This window comes from Culex pipiens, chromosome 1 (genome assembly GCF_016801865.2).
Source record: "Culex pipiens pallens isolate TS chromosome 1, TS_CPP_V2, whole genome shotgun sequence".
Lineage (NCBI taxonomy): Eukaryota > Metazoa > Arthropoda > Insecta > Diptera > Culicidae > Culex > Culex pipiens.
Window position 1 is genome coordinate 80,642,226 of NC_068937.1, and position 17,850 is coordinate 80,660,075.

Here is a 17,850-nt window from a genome sequence, read left to right on the forward strand (position 1 = left end):
CACACTCGCATACTCATTCACATCTGTCAAAAGAATATTCTTATTGGAACTTGCTCACCCGGTTCTGCATGCTGCTGCTTCAAAGGTTGACCTGGCCGCAAGTCTGTAAGACCCGGAAAAATCTATGCTTTTTAGCACAAATCGCTCGGTGCGGCGTGAAAGCCTTGTGCATCACATTTTCACAACTCCCCGCGTTGAGAACAATAAAGAAGGAAAAATAATATTGCGCGTATTCTCGAAAAAGTCACGCGGCATACCAGCCTCGAAACGACGCGCCGCACTTTCGGCAAATGCGCGCTGTCAAATCTCATACTGCGTGTTTTGCTTCTGTTAATCTTTTTCTTCGAATTGCATGGCATTGTTGCCGGGTATGTTTTTTATTGCACCAAAAGTGCAGAAAATCGCTGGCAACAGTGTCTGCGGCACATTCTGAAATGCCGCGCGGCGTATACCTTTGAGAGAAACGGACAATAAATGACTTGAAACGTTAAAAGAAAATTTAAAAGGTCATAACAATTTACAAAGTTATCTAAAACCTTCTGGATGAAGTTTGGGTGAAATCTTGAAGTTGATCATAATTTTCGGTGCTTGTCTGGTAAGATTTTTGTTGCTTGGCGTTCGATATATAAATGGCGTTTTCTCCCCGCATGTGGGAGATTCGGCCGATGTCATTTTTAAAGGGAGGGTAAACATTTTGGGGAGGGCTAACGCTGATTGGATACAACATCCTCACCAAAGTGTTGTAGAAGGAAACTAGAAGGAATGTCAATCCAATATGTTTTTCTTAATTAAATATTATTATCTTGCGACTCATAATGGACCTCTGAAATTAAAAAAAAAATGGCATGCGAGGTTTAGCCTTAAACGATTCGAAGCTTTAGGTCAAATTCACACTGGGTGGTATCATTATGTTTCTGAAAAAATAATTGCACCAATATATTTGTCGGAGTTTCATCATTTTGTAAGAAAGGCTCTATTTCACCTCTGGTGATATTAAATCGGGTTTTTATATGATGTTTTGCGTTTCTTCCAATCTGCATAACCCTTTAGTAAGAAACGCTAAAAGAGCTTGTGTTTATTTAGTTTTTATTTTCAATTTACAGCTATCCAGTTTGTCCTCAGCGATGAGTTTACCCATCTTCGGCCGGAGCAAAGGCAGGCCCTTTTACACGAAGGCACGGGGGCTCGGGCAATGTCTGCATACGTGGAGATCATTTTTGATAATTCAGATAATCGTGTTCCGGTATGTCGAAGCAATGCATTTCGTGGTATTTTTTTATAACTTTTATTTTTTCAAATTTCAGATCGATAAAGAAGAAATCTTTTTGCGTCGCGTTATCGGTGCCAAAAAAGATCAATACTTTCTCAACAAAAAAGTTGTGCCCCGTTCTGAGGTTGTCAACCTTCTAGAGTCGGCGGGATTTTCCAATTCGAATCCGTACTACATTGTAAAACAAGGAAAAATAAACCAAATGGCTACGGCGCCTGATTCGCATCGGTTGAAATTGTTGCGTGAAGTAGCTGGAACAAGAGTATATGACGAGCGAAAAGAAGAGTCGATGAACATTCTGAAGGAAACTGACGGAAAAGTAGAGAAAATCACCGAATTTCTGAAGACCATTGAGGACCGCTTGAAAACGCTCGAAGAGGAGAAAGAGGAATTGAAGGAGTACCAAAAATGGGACAAAGCTCGTCGAACGTTGGAGTATATTATTCATGAAACCGAGTTGAAGGAAAACAAGAAGCTTCTCGATGACCTGGAGTCCCAGCGCAAAAACTCCGGTGACAAGCAAAAGCAATTTGCACAAGAGATTCAGAAAGCCCAAGAGAAAATCAAAAACATCCAAAAGTCCCTCAAGGACGCTAGAAAAGATGTTAATACGGCAAAGGATGAGAAAAGTGTGTTGACAACAGAGCATCAACAGCTGTTGAGGGAAAAGACAAAACTGGATCTGACGATTTCCGATCTCTCCGATGAAGTGCAAGGCGATAATAAGTCGAAAGAACGAGCTGAACAAGAGTTGGAGCGTTTGAAGATAACAATATCGGAGAAGGAAAAAGAGCTCGAAACTGTGCGACCACGTTACGAAGCTATGCGTAGAAAGGAGGAAGAATGTTCAAGAGAATTGAACCTGAAGGAACAAAAGCGAAAGGAACTGTATGCTAAGCAAGGACGTGGCTCACAATTTGCATCGAAAGAGGAACGAGATAAATGGATTCAAGGAGAGCTAAAATCGCTAAACAAGCAAATTAAGGACAAAATTACGCATCAAAGTAAGCTGCAGGAAGATTTAAAACGTGATGCCTCAAAGCAAAAGGAGTTGGAAAGAAAAATAGAGGAGCATACGGAAACGTTCGAGCAGTTGCGGGTGCAGATTGATGAGCACAACAAAAACTACTATGAGCTGAAGAAAAAGAAAGATCACTTCCAAACTATTCGTAATGAAGTTTGGAAGAGGGAAACTCAAGTAACTCAAAGCTTGTCCAGTAATAAGGAGGAACTTGCTAAAGCTGACCAGGCTTTAAGATCGATGGCAGGCAAACCCATCCTTAATGGTCGTGATTCTGTGAGAAAAGTTCTCGAGAGCTTCCTACAGCGTGGCGGACAGCTTGCCGAAATAGCTCGCTCGTACTATGGCCCGGTAATTGAGAACTTTAACTGCGACAAATCGATCTACACCGCTGTTGAAGTGACGGCCGGAAACAGGCTGTTTCATCACATTGTTGAATCGGACAGAGTTGGAACGCAAATTCTGAAGGAGATGAACAAACAAAAACTTCCTGGCGAGGTGACTTTTATGCCCTTGAATCGCCTGCAAGTTCGCATTCATGACTATCCGGAGGATCCTGATTCAATTCCAATGATTTCAAAGTTGAAGTATGAAGAACAGTACGACAAAGCCTTGCGATACATATTTGGCAAAACTCTAATCTGCCGGAATCTCGAGCGAGCCACTGAGCTTGCGAAGAGCACAGGATTGGATTGTGTTACATTGGAAGGCGACCAGGTCTCATCAAAGGGAAGTCTGACTGGAGGTATTGGAATGATGAACCAAATTTTCAAATGACAACTGATGGTTTTGTATTTACTTTAAGGATATTTCAACACATCGCGTTCGAGGTTGGAAATGCAGAAGAAACGGTCGGAGTATTTACAGCTGATTGAAGAGTTGGAAAAAGAATTGACTGGTTTCAAGGCGGAGTTAAAACAAATCGAAGTTAACATCAACGGTGTTGTTTCTGAAATGCAAAAAACGGAAACTAAACAGGGAAAGTCAAAGGATGCGTTTGAGAAAATTCAGGCCGATATTCGTTTGATGAAAGACGAACTAACGAGGATTGAACGATTCCGAAACCCGAAAGAACGCTCGTTGGCCCAATGTAAAGCCAATCTTGAGGCTATGAATAGCACAAAGGATGGACTAGAAAATGAACTTCATCAGGAGCTCATGTCACAGCTCTCTGTTCAAGATCAGCACGAGGTTGACCAGTTGAATGATGAAATCCGAAGATTAAATCAGGAAAACAAGGAGGCATTTACATCTCGTATGAGCTTGGAGGTGACCAAGAATAAATTAGAAAACTTACTCACGAACAACCTTTTCCGCCGTAAAGATGAATTAGTGCAGGCGTTACAGGAAATATCTGTTGAAGATCGGAAGCGACAGCTAAATAATTGCCGCAACGAACTCACGTCTACCGAAAAAAGAATCAAGAAAGTTCTCGGTGATTTGGATGAAATGGATAAGAAGTAAGTTGTTGTTTGTTGTTTGCAATAGGTCTATTCACGTACTGTAGAATTCCGCAATTCTGCACAGAGTCGGCAGCAGAGCGTTCTCGTACTTTTCTGCAACAAAAGTAATTTTATCTCTCAGGCAGAACTTCTGCAATGAGAGAGGCTAAAGTTGCAACAAAACCGTTCCCGTACTTCCCTGGGCTTTGTCATAATGAGTGTCATAGGTTTGATGCTTGTTTGTCAAAGAGTATGATTTGATTCGATGTGGAATTAAAATCGAAGTGTTCAGTATATTGCTGAAGCTTCCATTTTTACACATGGACACCACTTCATGCTGCGAGAACCCACTTTGGCGCAGTCTCAGGGCTTAATCGATGGCCGGTAAGCTGTCATCGAGACAAGGAGGTTCTCTGATAGTGGAAATATCACATTTGTACAATGAACCGCTACATATGTGATTTTTCCCTATCTTAATGAGGGTGTCAGGTTAGGATGCGGGTTTAAAAAAATAGTGTTTGTAGAATTTAGGATTTTAACTATAAATATCAACTTTTTATACTTTGCCTTTAGTTATTTAGGGACAAAATTAGTAACAGTGAATTTAGTAATTCTATCAGAATCGGTGATTTTCATTCAAGTAGCATAAAAACCATTCTGATTTGTCAAAATTTCCATAGAGTCTCGATCAATCAATAGTGAAATGATATCGGACTAAATTCGTTGATCTGTTGAACTAACGGTTGTCGGATTATGATTGTATCGACCATTGTTGCGAATCGAGGATCTACTGGAATTCTGACGAACAAATGGTCGTCTCTTTTTCATTTCACGACTTGTAAAATATCAACTGTTATTTTTTTTTTGTTTTTTTTTTTAAAGAAGCCAGACAGGTTTTAAAAGAAACGTTTTTTTGGTTAATAATTAAAATGTCGGGGATTTGAGATAAGAGTAGCTTTCGGATAGGTTGCTTTAAATCTTGTATTCAATTCAAGTTAGGTAGTTATCCGCAAATGAATATTTGGACTTATATGAATAATTGAACATTTTGGACTTATGAATAACACACAACTGTGCATTTATTCTAGAGTCAGATCCATACAGCGTCAGTGTTTATTTGGTCGAAGTGTACTAATTCATTGGCAGATCTGGTTCTAGTTGTAATGTACGACAAGACTACTGACGGACGTGACAGGACGAGGGCCCAGTTTAGAGGTTTCGACATCAACGATGTGCGGCTGGATCACCCTCCCAAAAAAAAAAAAAAAAAAAAAAAAAAAAACAAACAAACAAAACCGTTCCCGTACTTTTCTGCAAGATCTCTCTTCTCTTTCTTGTTGGAAAGTAACTGCAAATTTGTATGGCTACACATAAAATTTGCAAGTTGGGTTGAATAAAGCATTTTATTATTAGTTGTTATAAATTTGATATGTTTTATTACTTAATTGAAAAAGTCTTTTTGAAAGGACGTTTGTATATTTTGTCTGGTGTCTGATGCCTGGTTTTATTGAGAACGATGTTTGTATTTTATCGATTTCAGGCTTATTTCATTAATGTAATGATATAGCGAATTCATTATTTTTTAGTGCTAATATTTAAGGCTAGCTTGCTTTCGCTACCGCTGCTGGCCATTAGAATTTTTTATTCACCGTTTCCTTCCGATGTGCGTATACCGCTTTAACCTGATAAAAAGTTGATAACTAAATCCAGTATCACAGCACGGCTAATAACCCAACAAATGCAGTCACTATTCTACACTCAGCCAGAGCGGTCGCATTTTGCGCTCGTGTCTTATTCGCATTCTTTTGTGAGGCGGTTTCGGCCCAAGGTCGTTCGTTTTCAAGTGCACGCCTTAACGACAATCGAAATGAAAACATTTCGCCAGAATTCCCTGGTTTTTTACTTCACTGTCATGCCAGTGGTACCTGAATTGGGGACAATCCAAAACTTCCTGCAGCAGCAGATTAAGCTGGACCTGTCGTCGGTACGTAACCTGCAGGTGAACGTGTCGAGGAACCAGGTCATCATCGAGACAACAACGCCGGATCAAGCATTTGCTATCGCCAGGGACCACAATTCCAAGCACTTCATCGTGCATGCGAAGAAGCGGTTCCTGATTCCCATCTACGTGGAGGATGGCGCCATCGAGGTCCACGATCTGCCACCTCGAATGCCAAATAACATCATCGAAGAACACCTTAAGCAATACGGGGAAATAACTTCAATCCACAACGAGGTATGGCGCGACTTCTTCCCCGGTATCCCAAACAGGGTTAGAGTCGCGCGAATGAAAATTAAACAGCCGATACCCTCATTCGTCCAGATCGAGGGTATGTCGGCGTACATTGTTCATAAAGACCAAATAAAAACGTGTCGCTATTGTTCGCAAAAAATACACGCGGGACAAAAATGCAACGTTACTAAACTCAACAACAACACCATATCAGACGAAGAAGATGAAGATAACACCGTGAAGACATCAGAGCCCGCAAAACTGCAGTTTACCAACGACATCATTCCCGATCTTTCTTTTTTGGAGAGAATTGAAAACACAGCCACACCACACATCAGCATCGACAACCTGACCAACGATCAAGAAAATCCACTTCAAATGACAAAAAAATCAAGCACTGTCCAGCATTCTGCAGGAAAGTTTCAGGAAACGAAAAAAAAGATTCGAAGATTAAACCTGGCCTAAACATGTGTAAACAAGAAGCCAAATAAATATTTTTAAGGAAAAAAAAACCCAACAAATGGCTACAAAATCGTCAATTTGTGCATTAACATACTGTTGGACCCCTAGAAACAACCCTGGACATCCACGACCGGCAACCGGTTGTCATAATCCGCGGTTCTTTTTGTGTTCTTCGACTAGATTCTTCTCTTTCTTCTTCATAGAAAGTCAGGACTCCGCAGACTGGGACTGCGACCGTTGGCGATGTCTTCTTGGTTTTGGTGACCAACAGATGGCCATATCGAGCGTCGACAGCAACCTATTTCAAGGGAGACTGCTATGTTACTGTTCAAAATTGTTAATTCAAGAGTACTTAACTTTGTGCAGTGGTGGGGGGCAGTTCTGGCCCGTCCGATCACAAACGCGCCACCCCTGGTGCTTTTCTGCTGTGACCACGATTGCCGTTAGCGTTGGCAAGAGCGAACCGTTCGCTCACTGACTGGATGCCGCCCGACATGCGTTGGCGCGGCTCGATGTTGGGTACGCCGTCGCCCAGCTCGCTTCGTTGGCGCGGCCTCTTCTGGTTTCCAATACGACTACTTGGTGGGGGTTCGTGAATTCCAATTTGCGTTCGACGGATGTTCTGATGCTAAAGAACGAGGCCGGTAACCTTGTCCGGGTGGACAGAGGCTCATCAGAACATCTCCACATGACCGTGATGGTTGTTGCTCCAGTTGAGCAACCGCTAATCAGTTTCTCCTGTAAACGCCCAGGAAAAAACCGTCCTGCAACAATGCAGGAATGGCAGGATTTCCATCGGCTGGTGGACCAAACAGGATTTACACAGATGTGGACCAAACGGAAATTTCGTCGAACAGTGGGTCAAACGGGATTCCACCGGATGGTGGACCAAAACAGACAGGACATTCCACTGAACGAGGAACCAAAACGACAGCATTACCACCTCGAAGGTGATCCAAACGGAATTTTGTCCATGGTGGACAAGTCTACTGGATCACGAATCCATCTCCTTCCCCGGAGGAGATTCTAAACAGGAAGCTTACGACAGGTACAAGGAGGCCGACGTCGTCTGTCAGCCGTACGGGAGGCCCACTGGCCTGCGGCGTACTCGATGTTGGTTGTGTCCGATGCTCAAAACCGAACCAAATCTCTGATGACGCTCGCTGCGCCCAATAACCAGAGACGCATCGAGCTCTATAGGCTCAATAAAAACTCTTTACCTGCTCTGTATGGTAGAACAGAGCTAAGGCATAGACTAATTAAAGACTAAACACTCCGAACAAAATTTTTCAAAAAGTATGACTCATAAGCTGTGAACCGCGAGTACCACGTTGAACCACACATCGGTTCGCCCCTCGTATGACAGAACGACCTGGCAGCGCTGGTTTTTTCGATTTCGTTTTGTGCTGATTTACGCGCGCATCTTGTTTGTTTTTGTTTTGCTTAGCGATCAAGGCAGGCTGCAAATGAGTCAATCAGCTGTGCAGGGATTTTTGTTTGGCGCAACGAGCGAAATTGACTGGTGTTTGGTTTTTAAGGTAATGTTTAGCTTTTAAAATAAATGCTTATTTTATCAGTTTATCATTGGTGTTCTCTTTTCCAGATGATTGCTGTTTGTCATCATTCCTCGTAAGCGAAATCTGTTCAATACGAACACCTCAATCGTCCGCGACCTTGCCGCCGGATGATTTGATCATCTCGTATCTAGACAACTCGATGGTAACGATTGCCTGCGACACTCTACCAAAGGCCGGATTTTTGGAACCGAAGTGCGCGTTTGGCATTTCCATGCTGTACATTGTCCGTCCCAACACATTCATCGGTGAGGGTGTCGACTTCGGCGGGTCAACATTTCCGGTCAACATTCCGGTCATCGGAGGCCACTCCGGCCAGACCATTATCCCAGTGAGCTTCCCCAGGACAAGATTGCCACCCTGGCGGTACGTATTCAAGAGGTCCTCAAGACCAAGACCGGTGCCGGTGCGGACACTCTCACGACGGCCTACGCCGAAGCCCGTTTTGCCCTTGCTATGGCCCATGCCATGAACGGCAAAAAGAACGTGATTGAGTGCGCGTTCGTCCGCTCGTCACTTACTTCTCCACGCTGCTGCTACTGGGCAAGAACGTTCTCGAGAAGAACCTTGGTCTGCCCAAGGTGAACGCCTACGGACAGGAGCTGCTGAAGAAGGACATATCGGAGCTGAAGAAAAACATCCGGAAGGGCGAGGAATTTTTCAAGAACTATGTGAACAAAAAAAAGTGAATTTCGATCATGTTGAAAAAGTTGTAACCGTTGCCAAACCCTTGAAAATAAACTTTCAAGTGCATGATAAAAATTATCGTCGTTTTTGTTTTCTTTGTATTTACCAAAGTAAAAGAAGGAATTTTTCCCCATGACCCATGAGGATTCTTGAACTTAGCGACTTCGGTGGGTCTCAGTTCCGGGACGAAGTGGGCTTCCTTTTTGGGGGCTCCCTCTAAGTGGAACAAACTGTGCTGACCTCCGCGTACAGTTCGCCTATATAGGTGACGGAGAAGGAGGTGCACTGGGCGGTCGTACGGATTGTCGGTGAAACTGGTTCGGGGACAAATTTTTGTTTGACGACGTTATCGCTGGGGTTCGGAATGCCAAGTTGACGGTTCAGGGCAAAGAACTTGGCTGATTTGAGGTTTTTGAAGTAGGTGCACATTCTTGCCTTTCAGTGTGACAATTCCGGGTTGGAGGAGGACGGTTTGCTTCAGCTGAAGCCGGACAACGGTATTAACCGGAGGTGGCCCGCGCCGATTTTGCTTGGCAAACCCGACGGTGATCACGTGGATCGTTTTTGGGAAGAAGACGAATAACATCCCACAATGATCTCGATCGAGAGCCGCTTCTTGTCTAGAACCGACCACTCTCGGGATTTCGCTCGAGATCCCCTCCTCATCCGGAACATGGCCCATCGTCCTCATCCGGATCCTAGTTCCATCTAAATCAAAACAAAAACATAAACAATAACATTGCGCGAAATGTCATGTCAAAGTCATTGACAGTGAACCGGCCGTGCCGAGGGGTCATAAAAAGGTTGAGTCATGGTTCAGAGCCCACTGAGTAGTCTTTTATTAGTCTATGGCTAAGCTCTGTATGCAGCGAACAGAGCCAGCTCTGTATGGGGAAAAATAATATTGAATTGCATATATCTCAAAAACGATAAGTTTTAGAAAGTTCACATGTTCTAGAAATTTGCTGGTACCAAAAGGCTCTATATTATTCTGTCAGACGTCATTTCAATTTGATTGATTTTAGTTGTGCAAAACAAGAAAAAACTATTTATTTTCTAAGATACAATGTATAGAATAATTTTGTTTTCGACAAAGTTGCTCAACTGTCAAAAATGAACAACTCTCTCGAAGAAACCTAAGCTATACCGAAATAAAAAATGTCCTGGTACTTAGCCGCATGGTTAAGCGATCTGCCTTTCAAGCAGACGATCAGGGATCGAATCCCGCCCAGTCACCTCGCCACCGATTTTTCGGTGGCAACTTACACACACGGTAATTAATTACCACACACGCACACACATGCCGCTCCCCCCACTACAACAACTAGCGGTGGGTGAGTGGGGAATGGACGGGAAGATGACCAACCAATCACACCGCAACGCGTGAAGGAAGGAAGGAAGACTCTTCCAACAAGACCCCCAGGAGATCATCAACATCCATGAAGACGAAGAACAATAGATCTCGGATCTTTAAATAGACGCACGGCTCCGTGATGGCAAGGCCGATTGAGCCAGTTAGGGTATAGGTTAAGATAGAGGTCAAAGAATATTAATAATATTTAAAAAACTATTTTTATAATAAATAGGTACTGCTTGCGACAAACACAAAGCGACCGCGTCGTAGGCACAGGTAATATGAAGCATGTTTGGTAGAGATCGTCTGAAGTGAAAACTAGTATAGCAGATTGTTCATAAAGAGTTTTTATGTTAAATGCTCTCGTCTGGATGGTTGGTAGAAATTTCAAATAAAATTATTGTACTGGTAAGTAATAATTATTAGTAACAATATAATTATTTTACAGCTATTTTTATGTTTGTCTTGACAAAACACCGAGCCACGTAGCCCAGTGGTAACGCTTCCGCCTAGTAAGCGGTAGATCGGGGTTCAAATCCCGGCTCGGACCATCACAACTGGTGATCTTTTCCCTTCTGGTTTCGATTGCTTAGTAAAGGGAAGGTAGTGTATCGTCACAAACTAGACCTTATCAAAGACACATTAGGAAGACAACCTATGGAATGTTAACATTAACCTTAACATGTTAACATTAAGTTGATTAATGAACTGTCACTGAATCCACTTTGTAAATGCCGGCCCCGATACTCTTCACGGGTTTTCCCCTCAGGAACAAGGAAAGATTTACTTTTATTTGACAAAACAAATGTTCAACAAAATTACAAGTTTCGCACAACAAATTAAGTTAAAAACAATTTCAAATATTCAAGTTAAAATAAACTAAAGCTTCTAACAATTATTTTAATTTTGTAAAATGAAAATCAGGTAACATTTTTTAAACCTGATAAAGATTTTTTTCTGGTAACTTTGCCATTTTATTTATTTCAACAGAAAAAAATCTATATTTTTCCTTACTTTTCAAGCAAGATAACCATTAGAAAGTTTCAAGCTCTAAATGCTCTCTATGACTAGTTTACATTTTTTTAAATAAAATAAGAAATAGAAATTAAATAGCAAAAACTTTTTTTTCTCAAGCAAGGAAATCAGTCGAGAGTTTTTAGCTCTAAATGCTCTCTATGGAAATTTGCCATTTTATTACCTGTATTTTAAATATTTTTTAAGCAAGGAAATCAGTGAAGAGTTTATGCTCTAAATTTTAGATTTGCCATTTTATTACCTGTACTCTAAATATTTTTTTTTTATTTTTCAAGCAAAGGAAGTCAGTGAATAGTTTTTAGCTCTAAATGCTCTCTATGGAAATTTGCCATTTTATTACCTGTATTCTAATTTTTATTTTTTTTCAAGCAAAGGGAATTAGTGGATAGTTTTTAGCAAGCTTCCCATGCGCCAGTGCCAACGCACACCGCGGGTTTGGTTTTCTAGCTTCGGTACGTGCCTGAACCCATTTTTGTATTGGTATCTTGGTACATCGTACCAGCGCACCACGACACTCTCGGCTCGCCCCATCGGTTTTGTGTCTGGCACTCACCCATGGCATGAACCCAGCGTGCCGTGGTACGTGTCGTGGTATTGAACCCGTTTTGTACCGCCAGCGCGTACCACGGCACGTACCTCGGCTCGTAACGAGTGAAGCACCTTGGCTCATGTACCGGGTTCATGCCATGGGTGAGTGCCAGACACAAAACCGACGCGGCGAACCGAGAGTGTCGTGGTGCGCTGGTACGATGAACCAAAATACCCTCGGTTCGTGTGAGTCGGGTACGGGTGTAAACCGAACAAAGCAGGCGCAAAGCAAACCCGAGGTACAAATGAACCGCGTGTACCGCACGGTGCAGGGAAGCTTGGTTTTTAGCTCTAAATGCTCTCTATAGAAATTTGTCATTTTATTACCAGTATCAGGAAAATCAGTGTCGAGTTTAAGCTCTAAAAAATGTAAACAAATCATAGAGAGCTTGAAACTTTCAAATTCGGGAATTCTCGGGATCCCGGGAAGTTTTGAAAAAAGTAATAAAATCTAAGTTTTCATTATTTTTGTTATGTTTTCAAGCATAAAATCATAGAATTAGCTCAATCATATAAATTGCTGATAATCTACACTTCAGCACGGATTTCTCCCCAAACGGTCAACTAACACAAACCTTGTGTCTTATGTTTCCACAATACAACGAGCAATTCAAAGTGGGTACCAGGTCGATGCGGTCTACACCGACCTCTCTGCAGCTTTCGACAAGATCGATCATCGAATCGCAATCGCAAAACTTCGTCGTATTGGCTTACACGGGACTTTTCTTGACTGGGTTTACTCCTACCACAGAGAACAGATGTATATCATTGAACAAACAGCATTGAAAAACGTGTGTATAAATTCAAACCAAAATACGTTGAAAAGAGCTAGGGTGTGCACCATCCGCCTAGATAGCGCCACTTCCAAAATCATGATGGCCTACAGTAGCAGAACGTTGGACCATCTAATCACTACATAAAACATTCCGTACGAACGACATCAGACCAATGTCTGACTGTCCTTCATCAGAGGGTTGCAATTTTACGCGCCAAAGAAGGTGAACAAAACGAAATCGGACATAACATTTGTAAAGGGACTATTTTAAATTGTCACTTGAAAAATAATTTTTGAATGAAATTTCTGTTAGGTTTTCGTTAATGTTAATGCATTTTTGCATTATTTTTAGTCAACTGGAATTATACAGAAAGGAATTTTCTATTTAAACGAGGTTAACATTTATTTCTTTCGGAATTATTGAGCCTTTTTCATTGTTAAGTCAAGTATTCTCAGCCGCGACGGTGGCGCCACCAAGCGTATCCTGCACACTCTAATTTCTTTGATGCAAGATTGTATGCAACGTATTTTTTTAGTGCAACAGTGTTTACACACAAGTTAGAGCCTAGATGTACATCTGTTCTCTGTGCTCCTACCTAACCGGAAGATCGATACAGGTAAAAATCGCGGATTGCCTTTCATCACCATTCCTTGTGACATTCGTGGTACCTCAGAGTAGCCACTTAGGTCCATTTATATTCCTGCTCTATATCAACGATGTCAACTATCAACTTCGGTGCTCGAAACTTTCTTATGCTGACGATTTCTAACTGTTCACTTTCATCAAGAAACCCTCAGACTGTCGCTTCTTTCAACAGCAAATCAATTTTTTCTCCGATTGGTGTCAGCTGAACCAAATGGTGTTAAACCCCACTAAATGTTCAGTTATCACGTTTTCACGGAAGAGGTCGCCGGTCTGCTTCGACTACACACTATTTGAAAACTCGTTAAAACGTGATCGTTGTGTCAAAGATTTGGGTGTCATGCTTGACGCAAAACTTTCATTTAAGGATCATGTGGCTTACATGACTTCTAAGGCATCCAAATTGCTCGGTATGATCTTCAGAATGACTAAGTACTTCCGAGATATTCATTGTATTTGCATTGCCAGTCGATGTGATTATCTTCATCATGATTTTTTGTCTGTCAGGAGAGATTTAGCGAAAACCGTGTTTGTTTCTGATCTGTTGAGATCCAACATTGATTGTCCTTACTTGGTCGGACAACTCAACATCAACATTCGCCGGCGAACACTTCGCTCGTTTGCTTTTCTGACCCTACCCTTTGCTCGCACCAATTACGCATTCAATGAACCATTCTCCAGCATGTGCAGAGTCTTCAATCGGTGCTACTCGTCCTTCGATTTTAATTTGTCTCGTCCTGTTCAAAAACTTAAATTCTTGACGTTTCTCCGAGAAGAAAATCCCCCATCCCTTAACCCTCTAGTTTAGGTTTACACTTGTAGCTTATTTATTTATTTATTTATTTATTTATTTATATTGTATGTAATTTCCGTTAGCCCAATAAGTTAGTTTAAGTAATTATGAAAAAAGCCTTTTTGTTGACAATAAAAAAGAGGTTTTGTGCCTATTTAAGAAGGACCCATCGGTAGGCGATCCACTCAAACGGGCTTTTCCCTCCAAACAAAATAAATCAAAACTTCAATCTATACAAGGACGACAGTTTTTAAAAAGCCTATATGAAATTAAAATAAGTTTTTTTGTTCTTTGTTGTGCTTTGGATTTTGAATGAACTACAATGTGATTCAAATTAAATAAAATTTTACGCATATATTTCTTTTTTATTTGACATGACCAGAAAAGCTTGAAAAATTTCTTCGAAAATATCTTTAAAAAACAAGAGGCGACAACAAATTAAATGACACCAACCTATGTAAAATTTAAGATAAGTTTTGAATTTCATGTTTTACATAATAAAAATGTATGCAACAAGTGGCAAAAAGAAATTTTTTTCAGCACGAGTCGTACATACATCGGATAAATCTCGATTACTTTTTCAAAAGGTCCTATGTACATAGGAAACTCTTGGCTCATTTGATGTTTTGAAAAAGTTATCTAGAAATACGACAAGTGCTGGAAAAATCAAGTTTTATAACAAGTTGCTTACAACATCTTTTGCAATCCCGAATAAACGCCTTTCGAATGAATATTTTGCAAACATCCATGTGTTAAATAAATTCACCGTTAAAATTAAAAATTAATTTTAAAATTTTACTTATTGATACAAGTGCTAAAATGTTTAACTTTCACAAAAAAAAACATTTGCTAAAAAAATATTTTACAAATTATTTTTAAGTTGCTACCGCCAACTAGGAAAAAACAGTCTAAATAGGTAAGGAGATTTTAGTCTAATCTAATCTAATCTAATCAGACCCTAGCGCAGCCAATCTTTCGAAGGGATCCTGGAGAGTGCCTTAGGTTAGATGACGCCTAGCACTCTTCTTGTCATTTATTAACGTTTGTAGTGCGCCATTGCATTAGAATGCATTGAAACATCACAAGCGTTGAACCGGCCAGGCCTACTGCGTAAAGCCGTATCGCAGAGATGACTCGTAATTGTGTTGAGTTTGAGCACTGAGTGTTCGAACAACAACACAATTCTGAATCGACAGGGGAGGAAGAAGCGTGGGGACACACCACCATACGCTCCGAGATTTGGTTGTATTCGTTAGGAGCACCATGCTAAGAAGGTTTGGTACTCCGGGACCCTCTGGGATGGGACATTGTATTTCCACGAATGCCCTGGACACTATTTGCCGTGGTTATAGCGCCACAACTCGCTCTCTAAATAGGTAAGGAGATTTTAGAACAATAAATTTAAAAATCGGTGTTCTGTGAAATTGTTTTGTTCTGTTCCCGTTTTAACCAAAGTAATTCAAAACATTATTTGATTTTTTCAACTTTTAAATCATAAATATAAGTAGATATATCAAGCTATTAAAAATATAAATTCAATTCAAAATCAAATATGAAATATTTAAAGCGCCATTTTGCAGATCGGTAAACTAAAATTAAAACACTTTGCCCTAATAAACTAAATTAATGCTGATATATGCCGAATACAAATTATAATGCTATAAAATTATTATCGAAAAAAAACGAAGTTGACTTTATAGCTGTCGGCCACCATTGCTAGTACCAACCACTAGTGTCTTCCTTTTTATCTACAAGGGCTTCGCCGCCCTGGGCTCCTAAGTGTATGAAAGTATGGCACGGAGCGACGGCGCCGAATACCCATATTAACACAAATAATTTTAGAGCGCCCTCCGCGGGATTCGAACCGGCAACCTCTGAATTGTCAGTCCAGTGCGCGACGATTTTCGATATATATTATTATCGATTCTGAGGTATTCAACTGTTCATATATTTCCACAACCAAATCAGAATTTCCAGACCAAAATTTGTTTTTTTTTCCGGGAATTCCCGGAACAAATTATAAAAAAATCCCGGGATTCGGAAATTCCCGGTTTTGGAAAAATCCCGGGATTTTTGTCCCGGGAATTCCCGGGATGGATGACAACACACGGACTTCTTCATGACCAGCTTCCTTCTGTACGTTTGCCCAACCACTATAGCTTCTGACGGTCCTCTTCAAACTCTGCTACGGACTTCCCCTGGTGCATCGACTGCGCGATGCACCAAATGCACCGTTCTTCAACCTGGTCGCTTCACAATCGACGGATGGTGCGGATCGCACCTTAAAACACTGTTTCTCCTGGATTTCTTCAGCCAAACACCACACACGGACCGAAACGTTCCCACACGGCGGTATCGAACTGCACGGTTGAAGTTTCGCGGCAAACTGGCACTTTTTCTCCTCCACGAACCGACCGAACTAGTGCAGCGACGAGACGACCGAACTGCATCTTCTTTCACTGCCAATGTTTACCTTTTGCCGATCTCACTTCATCTGGCAGCTGTCCATATAAAAATGATGTATGCAAATTTAAAAATCTGTATCTTTTGAGGAATTTTTTGATCGATTTGGTGTCTTCGGCAAAGTTGTAGGTATGGATAAGGACTACACTGAAAAAAAAAGATACACAGTAAAAAGTTTTTTGGTGATGGTCCAATTTACAATGTTAAAACATGAAACATTCGTGAAATTTTCCGATCTTTTTGAAAACAATATTTAAAAAAATAAATCAAGACTAACATCTCAAAAGGGTCAAACATTCAATATTACGACCTTTTAAAATGTTAGTCTTGGTTTAAAAATTTTGAAAATATTTTTTTCGAAAAGATCGGAAAATTTCACGAATGTTTCATGTTTTAACATTGTGAATCGGACCAGTTCCCAGTGCCTGATCTAGAGACGGTGAAGAGGGAGATCAGGAAACTGAAGAACAACAGAGCTGCCGACAAGGATCGGTTACCCGGTGAGCTCTTCAAATATGGAGGAGAGAAACTGGCGAGGGCGCTTCACTGCGTGATCTCCAAGATCTGGGAGGAGGAGAAGCTACCGGAGGAATGGATGGATGATGTCGTGTGCCCCATCTACAAAAAGGGTGATAAGCTGGACTGCGGCAACTACCGCGGCATTACGCTTATCAACGCGGCCTACAAAATCCTCTCCCAGATTCTCTGCCGCCAGCTGTCACCCCATGCAAGGAGGTTCGTGGAGCCCTACCAAGCGGGCTTCACTGGCGCGTGCGCCGCCACGGACCAAATATTTTGTCTCCGACAGATCCTCGAGAAATGTCGTGAGTACAACGTGCCCACACATCACATCGTCATCGACTTCAAGGCGGCCTATGATACAGTCGACCGCGAGCAGCTATGGCAGATCATGCACGAGAGCGGATTTCCGGAAAAACTGACTCGGCTGATCAAGGCTACCTTGGATGATGTGGTGTGTCACGTGCGTGTTTCGGGGGATTTAGCGGAACCCTTTGCATCACGCCGAGGGCTGCGGTAAGGTGATGGCTTATCCTGTGCGCTGTTCAACATTGTCCTTGAGGGCATCATTCGAAGAGCGGGCATTGACACGAGTGGCACGATTATGAACAAGTCCTACCAGTTGCTTGCTTTTGCCGATGACATCGACATTGTGGCAAGAAACTTGGAGACGGTGAAAGATATCTACACCCGACTGAAGGTACAAGCAAGGCATGCAGGGCTTGGCATGAATACGACGAAGACAAAGTACATGAGAGGAAGGGGCTCGAAGGACGTCGCTCCCCCAAGTCTCACCCCTCTAACTGTGGATGGTGATGAATTGGAGGAGGTGAGCGAGTTCGTGTACTTGGGATCGCTGGTAACCGCCGACAGCGACGCCAACAAAGAGATCCGGACTCGTATTTTTGCTGGGAATCGTGCTTACTTCGGATTACGGAAGACCCTCACATCGGATCGAGTGCAACGCCGCACGAAGCTGACGATGTACAAA

General features: G+C 41.7%; 2 protein-coding genes across 3 annotated transcripts in view; both read left to right on the forward strand.

Annotated features, from left to right (window-relative positions):
• Positions 1–17,850, forward strand: part of LOC120427371 (structural maintenance of chromosomes protein 3) — an 80,559-nt gene that overhangs the window by 42,432 nt on the left and 20,277 nt on the right. For both annotated transcript variants that reach the window (XM_039592226.1, XM_039592227.1), the window contains 3 exons: positions 1,104–1,243; positions 1,305–3,036; positions 3,097–3,751. In XM_039592226.1, the coding sequence (XP_039448160.1) occupies positions 1,104–1,243; positions 1,305–3,036; positions 3,097–3,751 (2,527 nt within the window). The remainder of the gene's footprint in view (positions 1–1,103; positions 1,244–1,304; positions 3,037–3,096; positions 3,752–17,850) is intronic.
• Positions 3,760–8,169, forward strand: LOC128092419 (uncharacterized). The gene is made up of 2 exons (XM_052706181.1): positions 3,760–7,966; positions 8,032–8,169. Exon 1 carries the CDS (start codon positions 5,472–5,474, stop codon positions 6,429–6,431), a length of 960 nt encoding a protein of 319 aa, XP_052562141.1. The 5' UTR covers positions 3,760–5,471; the 3' UTR covers positions 6,432–7,966; positions 8,032–8,169.

Coding starts and splice junctions, on each gene's coding strand:
- LOC128092419 (XM_052706181.1), top strand. CDS start 5,472: ATGCAGTCACTATTCTACACTCAGCCAGAGCGGTCGCATTTTGCGCTC.